General features: G+C 44.8%; 1 protein-coding gene across 2 annotated transcripts in view; it reads right to left on the bottom strand.

The window, feature by feature from the left end:
* Window positions 1-12679, bottom strand: part of plcd1a (phospholipase C, delta 1a) — a 243269-nt gene extending 230590 nt beyond the window's left edge. For both annotated transcript variants that reach the window (XM_069914931.1, XM_069914936.1), the window contains exons 1-2: window positions 12611-12679; window positions 4568-4582 (exon numbers count right to left, since the gene is read on the bottom strand). In XM_069914931.1, the coding sequence (XP_069771032.1) occupies window positions 4568-4582; window positions 12611-12664 (69 nt within the window). In that variant the 5' untranslated portion in view covers window positions 12665-12679. The remainder of the gene's footprint in view (window positions 1-4567; window positions 4583-12610) is intronic.
* Between the last annotated feature and the right edge of the window lie 4433 nt (window positions 12680-17112).

The raw sequence follows: 17112 nt of genomic DNA, 5'->3' as shown, positions 1-17112 counted from the left end.
AGCCACAAAACAAAGAAATTTGTGACATGTTCATGATAATTCTGATTCTCATTCTGAAAAACTCTAGAAGACTGAAGTTCTCATCTAGATACTTCTTGTCTGTTGTGAGAGTTTCTGCCTCCAACCCTCCCTCTGACAGGGTATTCTAGATTACAGTCATCTTGAATGTACAAGATTCTTTCTCAGCTGTTTCTTTTTTTTTGAAATTTATTTATAGTATCTCCATACATTCATTTCAAATTGACTTAGTATAATATTACATAATAGATACTAAATAATTTTCAAATTTTCACCCCCCCCACCACCTCCCCTAACCCCTTAGGAAACCACCTTGTGGTGGTTAATTCCCAAAAACCCAAATGGGTGTGGTATAAACCACAAGTGGCATATGACTTTTGGGAGCAGAAGTACCACTCCCTCCCCCCCACCCAGGCAGACAAAATACACGTATAAGAAATCATCATTTCTTATATCCATAAAACCCCGGTCCATCAATTTAACCAATCTTATTCATAAACTCTTTTTTTTTTAAATCCAAACTTGATATTAAATTTTGCACCCTTTCCACCCTCCCAACACTGAGTTAAACATTGTTTACAATCAATAAAAGTTTTTTTTTAAATTTTTTTTTCAAGTCTTCAATTTATCTTCATAAAACATTTCAAATCAATATTCATCACCATCTTTCAGAGGGGTGTCCAAGGCCAGCTTATCCGACAGTCCAATTAATGAGCTCCGTTCTTAAGAAAATTCCAGCCTTGACTCCGTGGTTCTGTCTGGGCAAGTAGGCCAAGTTTCTTCCAAAGTCGGAGAGTGTAGTTTTGTTCTGTATTTGAACTCTATTTTCCTTAATCTTTGTTGCCATTTTAAACATCTTTCAGAGAGGTGTCCAAGGCCAGCTTATCCGACAGTCCAATTAATGAGCTCTGTTCTTAAGAAAATTCCAGCCTTGACTCCGTGGTTCTGTCTGGGCAAGTAGGCCGAGTTTCTTCCAAAGTCGGAGAGTGTAGTTTTGTTCTGTATTTGAACTCTATTTTCCTTAATCTTTTTTGCTATTTTAAACTAAAAACAATTGATAAACAAAACAAAGACTTTTAACAGAAAATAAATATTCTTAAAACGGGTATTTATATAACTGCCTGGGGGAGACCGGGAATGCACGTCCCCTCCCTACGCCATCTTGCCACGCCCCCCTCTCAGCTGTTTTCTAAACCTCTGACCACTTATCCTAAGCCTCCAGTTTTTGACACCTCTGCCATGGAAAGATTTTCCTACTATTTATCTGTGTCCTTCATCATTTTGTGTACCTCCCCTCAATCTCCCCAGTCCCTATTCATGCCCAAAGTGCTTCATCCTGGGGATGTCCACTGCATTCTCCCCACTGCTACCAAGACCTTTCTATAGCGAGGTACCAGAACTCTATTGGGCTGTGTCCTAACCAATATTTTATAAAATTGCTTCGTAGCGTCCCTGCACTTAATGTATACTCATGTAAAAGTTGAATATTGTAGACCATTTTTTAACGTTAAATTAATGGGGTTGACTATTACATGGATGCTACTTTTCACCGCGTCATTGGAGGCGTTGGAAGTTTCGATGGGTGGGTGGCCACGTTTAAGGTGTCGGGAGCTCTGATGGGCGGGAGGCAGGGACTGGCTGGCCCCTGCCAGACCTGAGGTGAGAGACTAGGGTCAACTTTTACACGTGATATATGGAAAATACCAGATTTTTGTTGACTTTTACATGATTATATATTGTTATATTCTGTTTAAAAATATTTATCTGTAGTTTACCTTTGCAATACACAAGTTTCTGGTTCAACAACTTCTTTGGACAACAACTGTGAAAAGTAATTTCTCCCAATCTGTTACGTTCTCATAATAAATCATACCACCCACATCACAGCCCTACCTCACAATCATTTCCCCTATTTATTTTCAAAAGCCTAATTTTGAAAAAAACCATTGACTGAGCACCTTCTTTGAAATGAATTGAATTGTTGAAACAAGTTGTTTATTATTGTCATGGGTACCAAGACACTGTGAAAAAAATTGTTTTTGCATGCTAACTAGGCAAGTCGTCGCATATTTAAGGCCAACGGGTAATGAAAAAAGAGCAAAAGAACAGGATATATTGTGACAGAATTTCAGAAGAAAGTGCAGTTCATGATGAAATAGTTTATGATTGTGTGGATAAACACTATTCAAATCTCCCTATTGTGATGTTTCCTTTTATTGTAATAAAGAAACAGGTTCTTTTAAAATTATACTTAATTAGCTATAGACTCAAGACAGTGTGGAGGCATCCATCTTGAATCCAACCCAAGCTGCCACAAACTAGTCTCCGACTCCCTCTAGTGGTCAGGAGGATCACTAGTGCACTATCACTAAACCCATGTCCACGTGGGTTTCTCCTGGCTGCTCTGGTTTCCTCCCACATACCAAAAATGTATGTGGTTGGTGGGTTAATACACACACAGTAAATACTGGAGGAATTCAGCTGGTCTCGCAGAGTCCAAAGGAGGTAAAGATATATTACTGATGTTTCGGGCCTGAGCCCTTCCTCAAGGTATAAGCAAAGAACAGCAAGGCATAAGAATAAAGAGGATTTATTCTTTATTCTTTACTCTTTATTCCTAAATCTTCCTATTCCCTGCTTATTCCTTGAAGGAGGGCTCAGGCCTGAAACGTCGGCAACATATCTTTACCTACTGTGAACACTGTGAGACCAGTTGAGTTCCTCCAGTATTTCTGTATGTTTTCACCACAGCCACAGTTTCTGTAGATTTTCATGTTTCATTCCGGGGTTGGTCTCATGGGTGTTTGGGCTGGAAATGCCTGGGGCCTTGCTGCAACTCAAAATTTAATTTAAAAAAATGAATAAATTAGAAACATGAGAGACTGCAAGTACTGGAATCTGGAGTAACACACGATCTACTGGAGGAACTCAGCGGGCCGAGCGGCATCAGAGGGAGAAAAGGAATGGCCGACAATTCTGGCTGAAACTCTTCATCAGAGGAAACATACCTGATATTCTTTTTCTCCCACTGACCTGCTGAGTTCTTCCTGTAGATTGTGTGTCAACCCATCTTGTGGATAACACCACTATTGTAGGCTATATATCTAACAATGGTGAGGTGGAATACAGATGAGAGATAGAAGGACTTGTGGCTTGGTGCCAGGAGAACAGCCTTTCCCTCATTGTCAACAAGACCAAGTGACTGGTTTATGTAATTTTAGATTTATTTTAAATTTAAATTTTAGATATACAGCACAGTAACAGGCCGTTTTGGCCCACGAGCCTGTGCCACCCAATTAACCTACAGCCCCTGCTACATTTTGAACAGTGGGAGGAATCTGGAGCCCCTGGAGGAAACCCATGCAGGCACGGGGAGAATGTATAAACTCCTTACAGACAGCGCGGGATTTGAAACCGGGAACCGATTGCTGGCGCTGTAATGGCACCGTCCCAACCATCTAGTACAGGGGCGGAAGTAAACACAAAAGTCAGCTGACACCGTGGTTGAAGTAAAAACACGACGCTGGAGAAACTCAGCAAGTCCAACAGTGTCATTTATATAGCAAAGATAAAAATACAGAACCGACGTTTTGGGCTTGAGCCCTTCATCAAGATCTGGAAAAATGCTGCAGGAGTCTGAATAAAAGAGTAGGGGAGAAGTGTAGTTGCAAAGGTAGGAGGTGATAGGTGAAGGAGGGATTCCTAAATGAACAATGGACCACAATGCCTTACTTTGACTATCGTACACTATTTTTATTTATCTTTGTAAAGTGGTTCTCTGTGAATCTGCTGCAAAACAATGAATTTAGTGACTTGTTCATGTCAATAAATTCTAATGCTGATTCTAAAGGCAACCACAGAATAAATATTGTCCCTTAGCAACTTCCTCCTCATGCAGAAGGCAATCTACCAATAATATAGATGGATAGAGATAGAACATTACAGTTCAGGGCCTTTGGCCTACAATGTTGTGCTCATCTCTACAAACCTACTCAAAGAAACTAAACAAGTGGTTTTCAACCTTTTTCCTTCCACTTACACCCCTCTTTAAGTATTCTCCATGCCATTGGTGTGATTAGTAAGGGATTGCTTAAGGTGGTATGCGGGTGGAAAGAAAAAGTTTGAAAACCACTGTTGTAATTGACCATTTTTCTCAAGCAAAATATTTCAGTAACAATTGGGTCTGGAGCAGAGATTCTAAACCTTCCCTTCCCACTCAAAAACCACCTTAATCAATCCCTTACTAATCACAGAGCACCGATGTCTTAGGGGTTACTTAAAGTGGGGTGTGAGTGGAAAGAAAAAGGTTGAGAACCACTGAACTTAACCTTCCCTATCTCATAACCCTCTATTTTCCTTTCATCCATGTGGCTTTCTAAGAGTATTTTGAATGTCCCTATTGTACCAGCCTCCTCTTCAAATGATTTCCCTCTTTGAAATTCCCAAGATTTCTAGGCAGTGTTCTCCAGAAGAACAAACTCAGAGGACAAGAATGTTTAAAAAATGCTGCAGATCTGATAAAAGAGTAGAAAATTGTGGGGACACTCACCAGGTCAGGCTGTGTCTGTGGAAAGAGAAACAGTTATTGTTGGGTTTAAAATATTAACTGTTTCTATAAGAATGAGAATTTATTGTCATATACATAAATACAATGTACCAATACACCAAAATTCTTACTTGCTTCAGCCTCACAGATACATTACGTAGGCACATGGATGTCAGCAAATACAGTAGAAGTCCAGAAATCCAGACCATCCGAGATCCGGTCTTTTCGAAAACTCTCAAACTTTTTAAAGTTAGCAGACTTTTATGTGTGCGTGTGCATGCATAAGGTGCCAGAGATGCATTTTTGTCAAGTGTTATTTTTCTTTAAAGCTGCTTGTTTTCATAAATGAAGCATGCATGAACAAACTATCAAAATTTACCTGTTCATCTCTTCTTTATTATTCCTTAAATATGAATTTTAAAAGTACTGCCCCAGAAACCAGAAAATCTGAAAATCTGGACTGACCCAATCCCCAAGCAGTCCAGATTTTCAGGCTTACAGTAGAGCAGTGGTTTCCAAACATTTTCTTTCCACTCACCTACCACTTTAAGTAATCCCTGTGCCATAGGCAATTTGTGATTAGTCAGGGATTGCTTAAGGTGGGATGTGGGTGGAAACAAAAAGGTTGAAAACCACATTTTAATACTACCTAATCGGCTCTGGGGACAGACTGGTCACTGCCTGGGGATATCGTGTGCCGGGGCCCCCGCTTGTGCCAGGTCCCGGATGGATAATGTATCGTTCTGTCCATCTGGGTACCTTATCAGTGCACACTAGGGGTTTGTATGCAGGAGGTGCACTTCCAATGGCCAACTCTATCATTTCCTACGGGTCCCATTTGGCCTCATAAGTGGGGTGTTGGTGTTCCAAAGGGAAATGGTGGATGACAGTGAACTAAAGGTTACATATCCATCTGCGGCCATGACCAGAGGGAACACGATGAGAGCCTGCAAAGGTTCCTCGCCACCACAAAGTACCTCAATTTCACATATAATAATAAAAAGTGCATGTTTAGCATCAAGCAGCTGGCAATCCTGGGGTACGTGGTGGAGCATGGCATCATCGCCCCCAACCCTGAGTACATGCAGCCCCTTCTGCCACAGAATCCCAAGGCTTTATAAAGGTGCCTGGGGCTCTTCTCATATTATGCCAAATATATCCCCAACTATGCAGACAAGGTCCTACCCCCAATGGCGGAGGCCTGTAAAGCTTTCAAGGGCATCAAGGACGAGATTGCCGAGGTAGGGATGCACGCTATTGATGAATCTGTCCCATTCCAAGTGGAAAGTGATGTCTCCGTCTTTGCTCTGGCCACCATGTAAAACCAAGCAGACAGGCAATGCTATTTTTTTTCCCATACCCTCGAAGGCCCCGAACGCAGGCACTCCGCCATCGAGAAGGAGGCACAAGCTACAGTGGAGGTTAAATGCTATTGGAGGCACTACTTGGCCAGCAGACCATTCACTCTGCTGACGGACCGGAGAGCCGTCGCTTTTATGTTTAATAATAAACAGTGGGGTAAAATCAAAAATGACAAGATCATGAGGTGGAGAATTGAGCTGTCCACCTACAATTATGAGATCTTGTACTGGATTGCACACAGTGGAGTCTGGAAGTGAAGCCCCTCTGTGTTATCATGCCCTTGACCTGGAAGTTCATCAAGTGGAAATGATGACAGAATTGGATTCGCCCAAGATGGCAACGCAGGTCATGTTCTGCTTGCGGAACTGCTAGAGAGGGGCTTAGAACAATATACCCTGATGTAATGTCCTTTCCTCTGGCAGTTCGAGCAGGTCACACTATGGGCTGGGTAGTACTTTTGCAGATGTTTGCTTTAGCTGCAGTAGTTGCACCTTGTGTGCTCGGTGGTGGGAGCTGCAGTCAGGGGCCCCGAGTCCCAAGATGGCAGCATCCGTTCTCCCCACCTGGTGGCCGCGTGCCCGCTGAGTAGACCTCCGCGTTCTTTTGGGCAGTGTCCATCACTTGGGCCATCTACACCACTTCCTGTAGGGACCAATCACCTTTTCCAGGAGTTGTTCCTGTATTTAATGGGAGGAGAATCCAGCGACTAGCCTGTTGTGGATGAGCTCCTCCTGGTAGGTCACTGCAATCACGTCCCAGCACATGCAGTCTCGTCCCAGCTCCTGCATGGCCCTCACGAAATCGTCGACCGACTCACCCTGAATCCTGGCATTGGGAGCCAAGCTGGAAGCGTGTGTACATCGTGGTCCTCGGGGCTCCGTACTGCTGTCAGAGTAAGGCCATTGCCTCTTCGTATCCAGAGCAGTCGCGAATTCATCGGTACGCTCAGTGGCTCACAGCTGTGAAGAGTAGGTCGTACTAATCACTATCGGCTGTGATTTTATGGCGCCTCAGGTAGGCCTTCAGTGTAGCCACATATCAATTTTTACAGAAGTCTCTGGTTCCTTTGGATCCATCTCCAGCTTCTCCAGTCAGATTGCCTTGCCCGTGGCACTTTAAAATTCTGATCAATAAATTGTTGCACAATCAATGACCATTTGCAGACACGAAACAGACAGTCAAAGATTTTATTGATCAAAAGACCCAGACATGCTTCTACGTGCTGCTGGCTCATGTCTAAGGCAGGTATGAGGAGGAGACTAGGGCTCTCGGCCTTTATTGGGGAAAGGGCTACAGGTACAGGTACAGAGGGCAGGCCAGCCTTTTCAGCCCAGTGAAGACATACCGGACATGCCTACAGTACCGTGTTCCACCACAGTAGTCAATGTTGAATCCTGTTGACTACCTCCCCATGAATACCTAGCATCTGAACCTTCCTGACTAACCTCCCATGTGGGACCTTATCAAAGGCCTTATTAAAGTACATGCATGCAACATCCACAGCCTTTCCTTCATCGACTTTCCTGGTAACCTCCTCGAAAAAAATCTAAGATTGGATACACAAAGCCATGATGACTATCCCGAATCATTTTTTGGCTATCTAAATACTTGTATACCCGATCACTAAGAACACCTTCCAATAACTTACATACTACTAATATCAGGCTCACCGGTCTATAATCTCCAGAGTTACTTTTGGAGCCTTTTTAAGATAACAGAACATCATGAGCTGCCCTCCAATCCTCTGGCAATACACCCATGAGTAAAAACATTTTAAATATTTCTAACCTCCCTCACAGTCTGAGGGACTATCTTGTCAGATCCTGGGGATTTATCCACCCTTATTTGCTTGAAGACTGCAAGCACTTCCTCCTCTTAAATCTATGTTCCATGTTCTTTATTTTCCATGACTCTGTGCCAATTTCCTAAGTAAATACTGATGCAAAAAAAAACACTTAAGATCTCCCCCATCTCTTTTTGCTCCATACATAGAAGCATAGAACAGAACCAGGTTTCTTTGGTCTTTCCAGTCTGTGCTGAACCATTCTTCTGCCTTGTCCCACTGACCTCCACCCAATCCATGTACCTCCATACCCCTCCAGTCTAAATTCCTCTTAAATGTTAAAATTGATCCCACATTCACCACTTCATCTGGTAGCTTGTTCCACACTCCCACCACTCTATGTGAAAAAGTTCCCTCTCGTGATTCCTCTAAACTTTTTCCCTTTCACCCTTTATCCATGTCCTCTGGTTTGTATCTCACCTATGCTCAGAGGAAAACGCCTCCCTACATTTACACTATTTATCCCCCTCTTAATTATAAATGCCTCTTTCAAATCTCCCCTTATTCTTCTAAACTACAGGGAATAAAGTCCTAACCTGTTTAACCTTTCCCCGTAACCCTAACCCTAAAGTCCAGACAACATCCTAGTAAATCTTCTCTGCACTCTTTCTATCTTATTGATATCTTTCCTGTAGTTAGGTGACCAAACCTGCACACAAAACTCCAAATTTGGCCTCATCAATGTCTTATACAACTTTAACTTAACATCCAAACTCCTATATTCAATTCTTTGATTTATGAAGGGATGAGAGCCCAATAATCCAGGAACCTGAAGGCCTCCCTCCTGCACCATGGCTTTAGCTATGTCTTAAGCTGCATCATCTTCCTATTTCTAAACTCACTAGCACATGGAACAGGTAGCAATGCTAAGATCACTACCCTGGAGGTCCTGTCCTTCGACCTAGTGCCTAACTCCCTGAACTCTCCTTGCAAGACCTCCTCACCTTTCAATCCGCGTCATTGGTCTCTACATGGTTCACGATATCTGGCTGCTCACCCTCCCTTCTGAGAATGCCAAGAAAGATACCATGCAGGATTTTCAATCCATTCCACAGAATTTCTTGTCTGTCCCCCAATGGAATCCCCTATCACAGCTTGCCTCTTCTCCTCCCTTACCTTCTTAGCCACTGGACTAGATTCCGTGCCAGAGACTTGATCACCATGGCTTTTCCCTGGTAGTTCATCCCCCTAACAAAATGATATACTTGTTATTGAGGAGAACACCCTTCCTTTTCCCTCTCCTGACTGTCACCCACCTACCTTTCTCCCGCCTTAGTGAGATAGTATCCTTTTAACTCCTGTCTATCTCCTTCTCTGCCTCATGAATGATGCGGAGCTTTTGCAATTCCAGCTTCAGTTCTCTAACTCGGTATGCAAGGAGCTGCAGTTGGATGTGCTTCTTGCAGATTAAGTCGTCAGGGATGTTGGTGGATACTCTAACAATCCACATCCTGCAAGAGGAGCATTCCCCTGCCTTGGCTACCATCCCCACTATCTGTGAAATATAGAAAAAGTTAAATAAATCTGTCCTTACCTTGTGTCAACCCCTGCACCTTCTCCTCAGCCTCTCTAGCCAAATCCTCAAAGTCCCACTCCTATCCTGAGCTACTCACTTACTGACTGCTCATTACTGGCCACTCCACTTGTGTTTCCTCTCTTTTTATTGGCTAGAACTAATTGGCCAATGGAGAGATTCAAAAGAATACTTACCGATCCCACTGCTTGGAACCTGCTTGCTTCGCCCCTCGCTTTCATCTTGTTTCCACGGTCTCAAGTCGTGATCCAAAAGGGATATGCAACAAATTCAAGAATATCTCTTGCATGCAATGACTGTTTGAAGTTTGTGATTCATAGACATCACCAAGTGCTGAATGTCTTCTTTGGTGATGCTTTGCCTAGCCTCTATTGCAGCCATCTTCAACTCTTGCTTGTTTCAGGGGCTTGTCCCCTCAGGTTTTCTCTTCAGCATCTGGCTGCATGCTCAATTGGGTTTAGATCAGGTGACTGACTTGGCCATTCAAGAATTTTCCAGTTTTTAGCTTTGAAAAATCTCCTTTGTTGCTTTAACAGTATGTTTGGGGTCATTGTCTTGCTGTAGGATGAAAGACCGTCCAATGAGTTTGGAGGCATTCGCTCGCACTTGAGCAGTTAAGACGTTTATATTTTTTTCAGAATTCATTTTCCTACTGTCAACAGCAGTTACATCATCAATTACGATAAATGCACCAGTAACCTATGGCAGCCATACATGCCCAGGCCATACTACCATGTTTCACAAATGAGGTGGCATGCTTTGGATCTTGGGCACTTCCTTTACGCCTCCACACTTAACTTTTGTCATCACTGATACAGTTTAATCTTGGTCTCATCTGTCCACAAGGCCTTTTTCCCAGAATTCTTCAGGATCTTTCAAATACTTCTTGGCAAACTGCAATCTGGCCATCTGTTTCCATGGCTAACTAGTGATTTGCATCTTGCAGTGTAGCCTCTGTATTTCTGTTTATGAAGTCTTCTGCGGACAGTACCATAGTTATCGACACACTGACACCTGCCTCCTGAAGAGTGTTTCTGATCTGTCGGACAGGCGTTTGGGGATTCTTCTTCATTATGATGAGAATTCTTCTGGCATCTGCTGTGGAGGTCTTCCTTGGCCTTCCAGTCCTTTGCAATTACTGAGCTCACCAGTACACTCTTTCTTTTAATGATGTTTCAAATAGTTGATTTTGGTAATCCTAATGTTTGCGCAATGTATCTTACTATTTTATTCATGTTTTTCAGCCTCATAATGACCTCTTTGACTTCCATTGGGGCAACTCTGGTCCTCATGTTAAAACATAGCAACTACAGACTCCAAAGGTGATCCAAAGCTTAGAAGCAAGCCTAGCTCTTATACCTGCACCAATAAAGCAATTAAACATACCTGAGTACTCAGATACCTGTGAAGCCAAATGTACCAAATATTATGGTGCCCTGAAATGAAGAGACTATATATAAAAAGTGCAGTAATTTCCTCATGGTCAAACCAAAATGTTTACAAATAAATAAAATCGGGAATGTGCACTTAAATTACACGTGAATTGTTTGATTACAAGTTTAAAACTGCAGAGCACAGGGGCAAATAAAGGACCAAAAAGGTCTTTGTCCAAAACATTATGTAGGGCACTCTAAGTACTCCAACAACAATAGTTTAAATTAATACAAGATGCCATGAGACAGAAAAAGAGATCATGAGAGTTTTTTTTGGATGCGAGGCTCTTAAGTTAGTTCTCAAAACATGAGCAGCTAAACGTATGAAAGATTTAATTTAATGAGATGTTCTGATTTGTGGTGGATAACTCACTGTTGATAACTTGGCAGCAGAGTTGGCGTAGAGATTAGTACAATGCCTTTATAGCATCAGCGATCAGAATCTGGGTTTGAAATGTACTGGGGGTTGTAGGTTAATTGGGTGTAAATTTGGCGGCACGGGCTTGAGGGCTGAAATGGTCTGTTAACCGTGCTGTATGTCCAAATTTAAAAAAAAACTGTGGATTTAGGTTTCCACCGCTCAGCTTGGGTGTGTTCAGAATCCCATCCAACAGATGGCTATCAGCTGAAGAGATTGGAGAGACACAGGAGACTGCAGATGCTGGAATCTGAAGCTGGACACAATCTGCGGGTGGAACTCAATAGGTTGAGCTGCAGGAGTGGGAGGAAAAATTACAGTCCAAGTTTCGAGCCAAAACTCCTCATCAAGCCTTTGTCTTCTAATGGAGTAAAATACAAAAGTCTGCAGGTGCTGTGATCGTAGTGAGAACACAGAAATGCTGGAGGAACTCAGCAGGTCTCTCAGCGTCCATAGGAGGTAAAGATATAGAACCGACGTTTCAGCCCTGCGCCCTTCCTCAAGGTATGAGTCAAATGCAGGGAGGCATCTGATTTAAAAGAAAGGGCAGGTCTCCTGCCTGCTTTTGACTCACACATTGAAGGGTGGCTCAAGCCTGAAATGTCAGTTATAGATCTTTACCTCCTATGGACGCTGAGAGATCTGCTGAGTTCCTCCAGCATTTCTGTGTTTTTACATTGACTTCAAATCCCTCACTCCACCCTGTGTGACTCATCTTCTTCCACCTGACCCCTTTGTTTTTCTTGCCTCTCTCTCCCTTTGTCAGGTATGAGCCAATAAACTGCCTCTGCCTGTCATGCTTCACCACTCCTGTGTGTGTGTGTGTGTGTGGGAGGGGGGGGGGGGCGGGTGAGGGATGTTGCCTTCTCCCACCCTGACCTCTTTACACTAGCCTCTTTTAAGCTACAGCACCTGGGTAGCCATCCTGGGACCCAGGTGTGATTACTGGGGCAAAACTTTTATTCTGCAGGGGGATTGACCCAGTAAATCACTCATGGGAACTATCGGTAACTCTCCTCCCCACCATCGGCCGTCAGTTGCCACCCCTGTTAGTTACCACCCACCATCAATCACCACCCTCCCGGTCAGTCACCCTTCCCCCGTCAGTCCCCACTCCCATTGTCAATCGACACCTACCCCCCCTCAGCAAAGTTCCGCTGGCGTGCTCAGCCCCCCCATTCTCCCCCTCCACCACAACAGCCCCTCTCCCCTCCCCACCCACAGTAGCAACCTCTCACCCTCCCCTTCCACGGCGCGACCTCTCCCCCCCACCCACCCCGGGCCCACAGCAGCGACCCCTCTCTTCCCTCGATCATGGCAGGCACTTCAGCCAGGGGTTCCCCTGTGACGTCAGCGTGCAAGTGCTGACGTCACAGGAGTAACTCGGTCGGCCATGTTCATTTTCAAGCCGCCGGTGGACGCAACCTAGTTAAGTTTAACTGGGTTCACTGATTACCTCTATTTCCCAGCATCGGCAGTCTCCCGTGCGTCTGGAGAATACCCTGTGCATGGTCAGTTAGATTCAGTAGGGTGAGCAAATCACCAATCCATTCATTTGCAGAAAGTTCAATTGTTTCATTCTGATGTATCATTGATACTTGACAAAGTTAGCAGGCTCAAAGGAATGCAGATAATGCAATCCATGTTGAATGGGTGCCAATGGAATGTGGAAAGTCAAGTTCATGTGGAAGCATGCAGAGTCTAAACATCTCCAGAAGGGTGGAGATTAGATTCAACGCTGATCACAAATGGACCACATGTTTTTTCACAGTAGTGGTTGCCTTTGGTCCTCTGGAGAAGGTTCTGTGTTAACCTTATTTTACATGATTGTACAGATTTTTTAAAAACTCAGTTTGAAGTTCAAATTCACAGTCGGAGTACAAACATCACATCACATACAAGCCAGAGATATTTTTTTCCTTTAGGCCAGCTAGATTTTCTGCAAAAAAACTGTTACAAAAGAGAGGAATGAAAACAAAGAATGAAGTACAAACTCCTATGCACTGTGTTGTGGATAGTGTGGAGGGTTGTCAGAGGTTACATTGATAGGATGAAAAACTGGCCTAAGAAGCGGCAGATGGAGTTCAACCCAGATAAGTGTAAAGTGGTTCATTTTGGTCGATCAAATTCTTTGGCTTGGCTTTGCGGACAAAGAGTTACGGAGGGGTATGTCCACGTCTGCTGCAGGCTCGTTGGTGACTGACAAGTCCGATGCGGGACAGGCAGGCACGGTTGCAGTGGTTGCAAGGGAAAATTGGTGGGTTGGGGTTGGGTGTTGGGTTTTTCCTCCTTTGTTTTTGTCAGTGAGGTGGGCTCTGCATTCTTCTTCAAAGGAGGTTGCTGCCCACCGAACTGTGAGGCGCCAAGATGCACGGTTGGAGGTGAGATCAGCCCACTGGTGGTGGTCAATGGGGCAGGCACCAAGAGATTTCTTTAAGCAGTCCTTGTACCTCTTCTTTGGTGCACCTCTGTCTCGGTGGCCAGTGGAGAGCTCGCCATAGAACACAATCTTGGGAAGGTGATGGTCCTCCATTCTGGAGACGTGACCCACCCAGCACAGTTGGATCTTCAGCAGCGTGGATTCGATGCTTGCGGACTCTGCCAGCTCGAGTACTTCGATGTTGGTGATGAAGTCGCTCCAATGAATGTTGAGGATGGAGCGGAGACAGCGCTGATGGAAGCGTTCTAGGAGCCGTAGGTGATGCCGGTAGAGGACCCATTATTCGGAGCTGAACAGGAGCGTGGGTATGACAACGGCTCTGTACATGCTGATCTTTGTGTGTTTCTTCAGGTGGTTGTTTTTCCAGACTCTTTTGTGTAGTCTTCCAAAGGCGCTATTTGCCTTGGCGAGTCTGTTGTCTATCTCTTTGTCGATCCTTGCATCAGATGAAATGGTGCAGCCGAGGTAGGTAAACTGGTTGACCGTTTTGATTTCAGTGTGCCCGATGGAGATGTGGGGGGGGCTGGTGGTCATAGTGGGGAGCTGGCTGATGGAGGACCTCAGTTTTCTTCAAGCTGACTTCCAGGCCAAACATTTTGGCAGTTTTTGCAAAACAGGACGTCATGCGCTGGAGAGCTGGCTCTGAATGGGCAACTAAAGCGGCATCGTCTGCAAAGAGTAGTTCATGGACAAGTTGCTCTTGTGTCTTGGTGTGAGCTTGCAGGCGCCTCAGATTGAAGAGACTGCCATCCGAGCGGTACCAGATGTCTTTATTGGCTTGTTTCAGCATCATGCTGAAGAAGATAGTAAAGAGGGTTGGTGCGAGAACACAGCCTTGCTTCACGCCATTGTCAATGGAGAAGGGTTCGGAAAGCTCATTGCTGTACATGACACGATCTTGTTGGTTTTCGTGCAGTTGGATAACCATGTATGATGGCAGAATATAGTATTAATGGTAAGACTTTTGGCAGTGGATCTTGGGGTCCGAATCTATAGAATGCTCACGTTGACTCTGTGGTTAAGAAGCCATATGGTGTATGTATTGACCTCTTGCCAGCGGGAGACTGGGCAACCCTTAGACTGCAAGGCCAGGAGGACTGCCTTCCAAAGCATATCATTCTCCCTCTCCACTTGTCCATTACCCCAGGGGTTGTAACTAGTAGTCCTGCTTATGTCAATGCTGTACTGACAATAACCGCACCAGCAGTGCGAGTACAAGACAGCTTTAATAAAATAATATGGACACTAAGAGGTCTTGTCTCTCTGCAAGACAAACCTGGAAGGCTAGACTGTAGCTCTGGACTGCTTTATAGACAAGGTCACCGGGATGACCCCTGGTGACCTAGTGGTGGAATTACATATCACCACATATGCCCCTGGCCAATAGGTACTGCTACAGCTCATCACTCATCAAGGAAGGCCCCTGGTTGCTGTGGCTATAACTGGGGAAGCCAAACAAGAGTGTAGAGGCTGTGCAGGGCCTTAATGACTGTGGCAGCCATCATGTCTGAGCAGGGGATGGCAAATAGAAAACGGGACTATTCATCGATGATGTTAAGAAAATACACATTGCGGTCAGTGAAGGGCAGGAGCCCTTTAAAATCGACTCTGAGTTGCTCAAAGGGGTGGGTGGCTTTAATTAATTGTGCCCTGTCTGGCCGGTAGAAGTGTGGCTTGCACTCAGCACAGACCAGGCAATTCTTTGTCATGGACCTGATCTCGTAGATGGGGTACAGCAGGTTGCGTGCTTTGACAAAATAAAAAAAACCTGGTAACTCCAGAGTGACAGATATTGTTCTGGAGGTTTTGCAGCCGGTTGCTCTGTACACTGGCACAGGTCCTGCAGTGCATGACGTCTGGCGGCTCATTAAGTTTCCCCAGCCGGTGCAAAATATCATAATCGTAGGTGGACAATTCAATCCTCCACCTCAGTATTTTGTCATTTTTTATTTTACCTCACTGCTGATTGATAAACATGAATGCAACTGTGCATTGATCAGTCAGCAGGGTGAATCTCTTACCGGACAGGTGCCGCAATGCCTTGACAGTGGCTTGGGCCTCTTTCTCGACTGAGGAGTCGAATCTCGGGGACCTGCAGGGTACGTGAAAAAAAAATGCAACTGTGCCTGTTTGCCTGGTTAAGGGTGGCTGCCAGGGCAAAGTCTGATGCATTGCTTTCCATCTGAAATGGGGTGGATTGGTCCACAGCATGCATTGCAGCCTTGGTGATATCTGCCTTAATGCGATTGAAGTCGGCACGAGCGTCTGCCATCAGGGGGGCAGGGATGTGGATTTGATGAGGGGGCAGGCCTTATCTGCATAATTTGGGACCCATTGGGCATAATAGGAAAGGAACCCAAGGAACCTCTTCAGGGCCTTGAGGCTGTGTGGAAGGGGAAGCTCCAGAAAAGGCTGCATGCAGTCAGGGTTTGGGCCGATAACTCCATTCTCCATGACACAGCTAAGGATGGCCAGAAGGGTTGTATGAAACATGTACTTGGCATTATTGTATGTAAGGTTAAGGAGCTTGGCTGTTTCAAGAAATTTCTGGAGATAGGCGTCATGGTCCTGCAGGTCTTGGCCGCAGATGGTTATCAAGGTACAGAAAAGTGTCCGCAACTTGTACTGATCCACCACGCGGTCCATCTCCCGCTGGAAGACCAAGATGCCATTCGTGACATTGAAGGGGACCCTCAGGAGGTTGTAGAGGCAGCCATCTGCCTCGAACGCCGTATACTGGTGGTCCTCTGTGCGCATAGGGAGCTGGTGGTATGTTGACTTCAGGTCAATGGTCGAAAAGACCCGATGCTGGGCAATTTGGTTGACATATCCAAGGGAGAGGGTATGCATCCAATTGTGTTATCTGTTGATGGTCTGATGACAATCCTATTCTGTTTCCTGTTCCGTACAACCATTACCTGCAGTCTCCAAGGACTGATGCTGGGTTCAATAGTCCCCTCCTTGAGTAAGCACTGTACCTCTGCTCAGATGAAGGCCCTGTCCCCAGCACTTTACTGCCTACTTTTAGTGGTGACAGATTTACAGTCAGTAGTGAGGTTAGCAAATAACGATGGCGAGGGGGCAATTTTAAGTGCGGAGAGCCTCCAGGTCATCCATGGTGAGAGGGTGGGTTGTTGGCTGTGTATGATAGGGCATTGCGGAGGGCGGGTGGCACGCAGTGGTTGGCTTGAAAATTGCCGGTTACGTAGAGTGAGAGGTGGATGGGGCCTATTGAACTCCATCGTCACGCTTTTAAGGTGACAATGAAAATCAAGTCCCAATAGTATAGCAGCGCAGATCTGCAATATTACCATCAGAATAAGAGAAGTGTTGTGTATATTTTGATTCAAAGAAAAATTTCTCTTGCTCACGCTTCCTTCACATTTTGTTGAATAATGAGCAAGCCATTCGTCTAGGTGAATATTACGACCTATTACATCATAGTCACTATGGTAACACTCCAAACAATAGTCTCTTAAAGAGACAGGCACGGCATTCACAGTGTTTATCCGGCCCAT

The sequence above is a fragment of the Narcine bancroftii genome, chromosome 1, assembly GCF_036971445.1.
Source record: "Narcine bancroftii isolate sNarBan1 chromosome 1, sNarBan1.hap1, whole genome shotgun sequence".
NCBI lineage: Eukaryota > Metazoa > Chordata > Chondrichthyes > Torpediniformes > Narcinidae > Narcine > Narcine bancroftii.
Note: the sequence above shows the minus strand (reverse complement) of the source record. Positions and strands in the feature narration are given on the sequence as shown.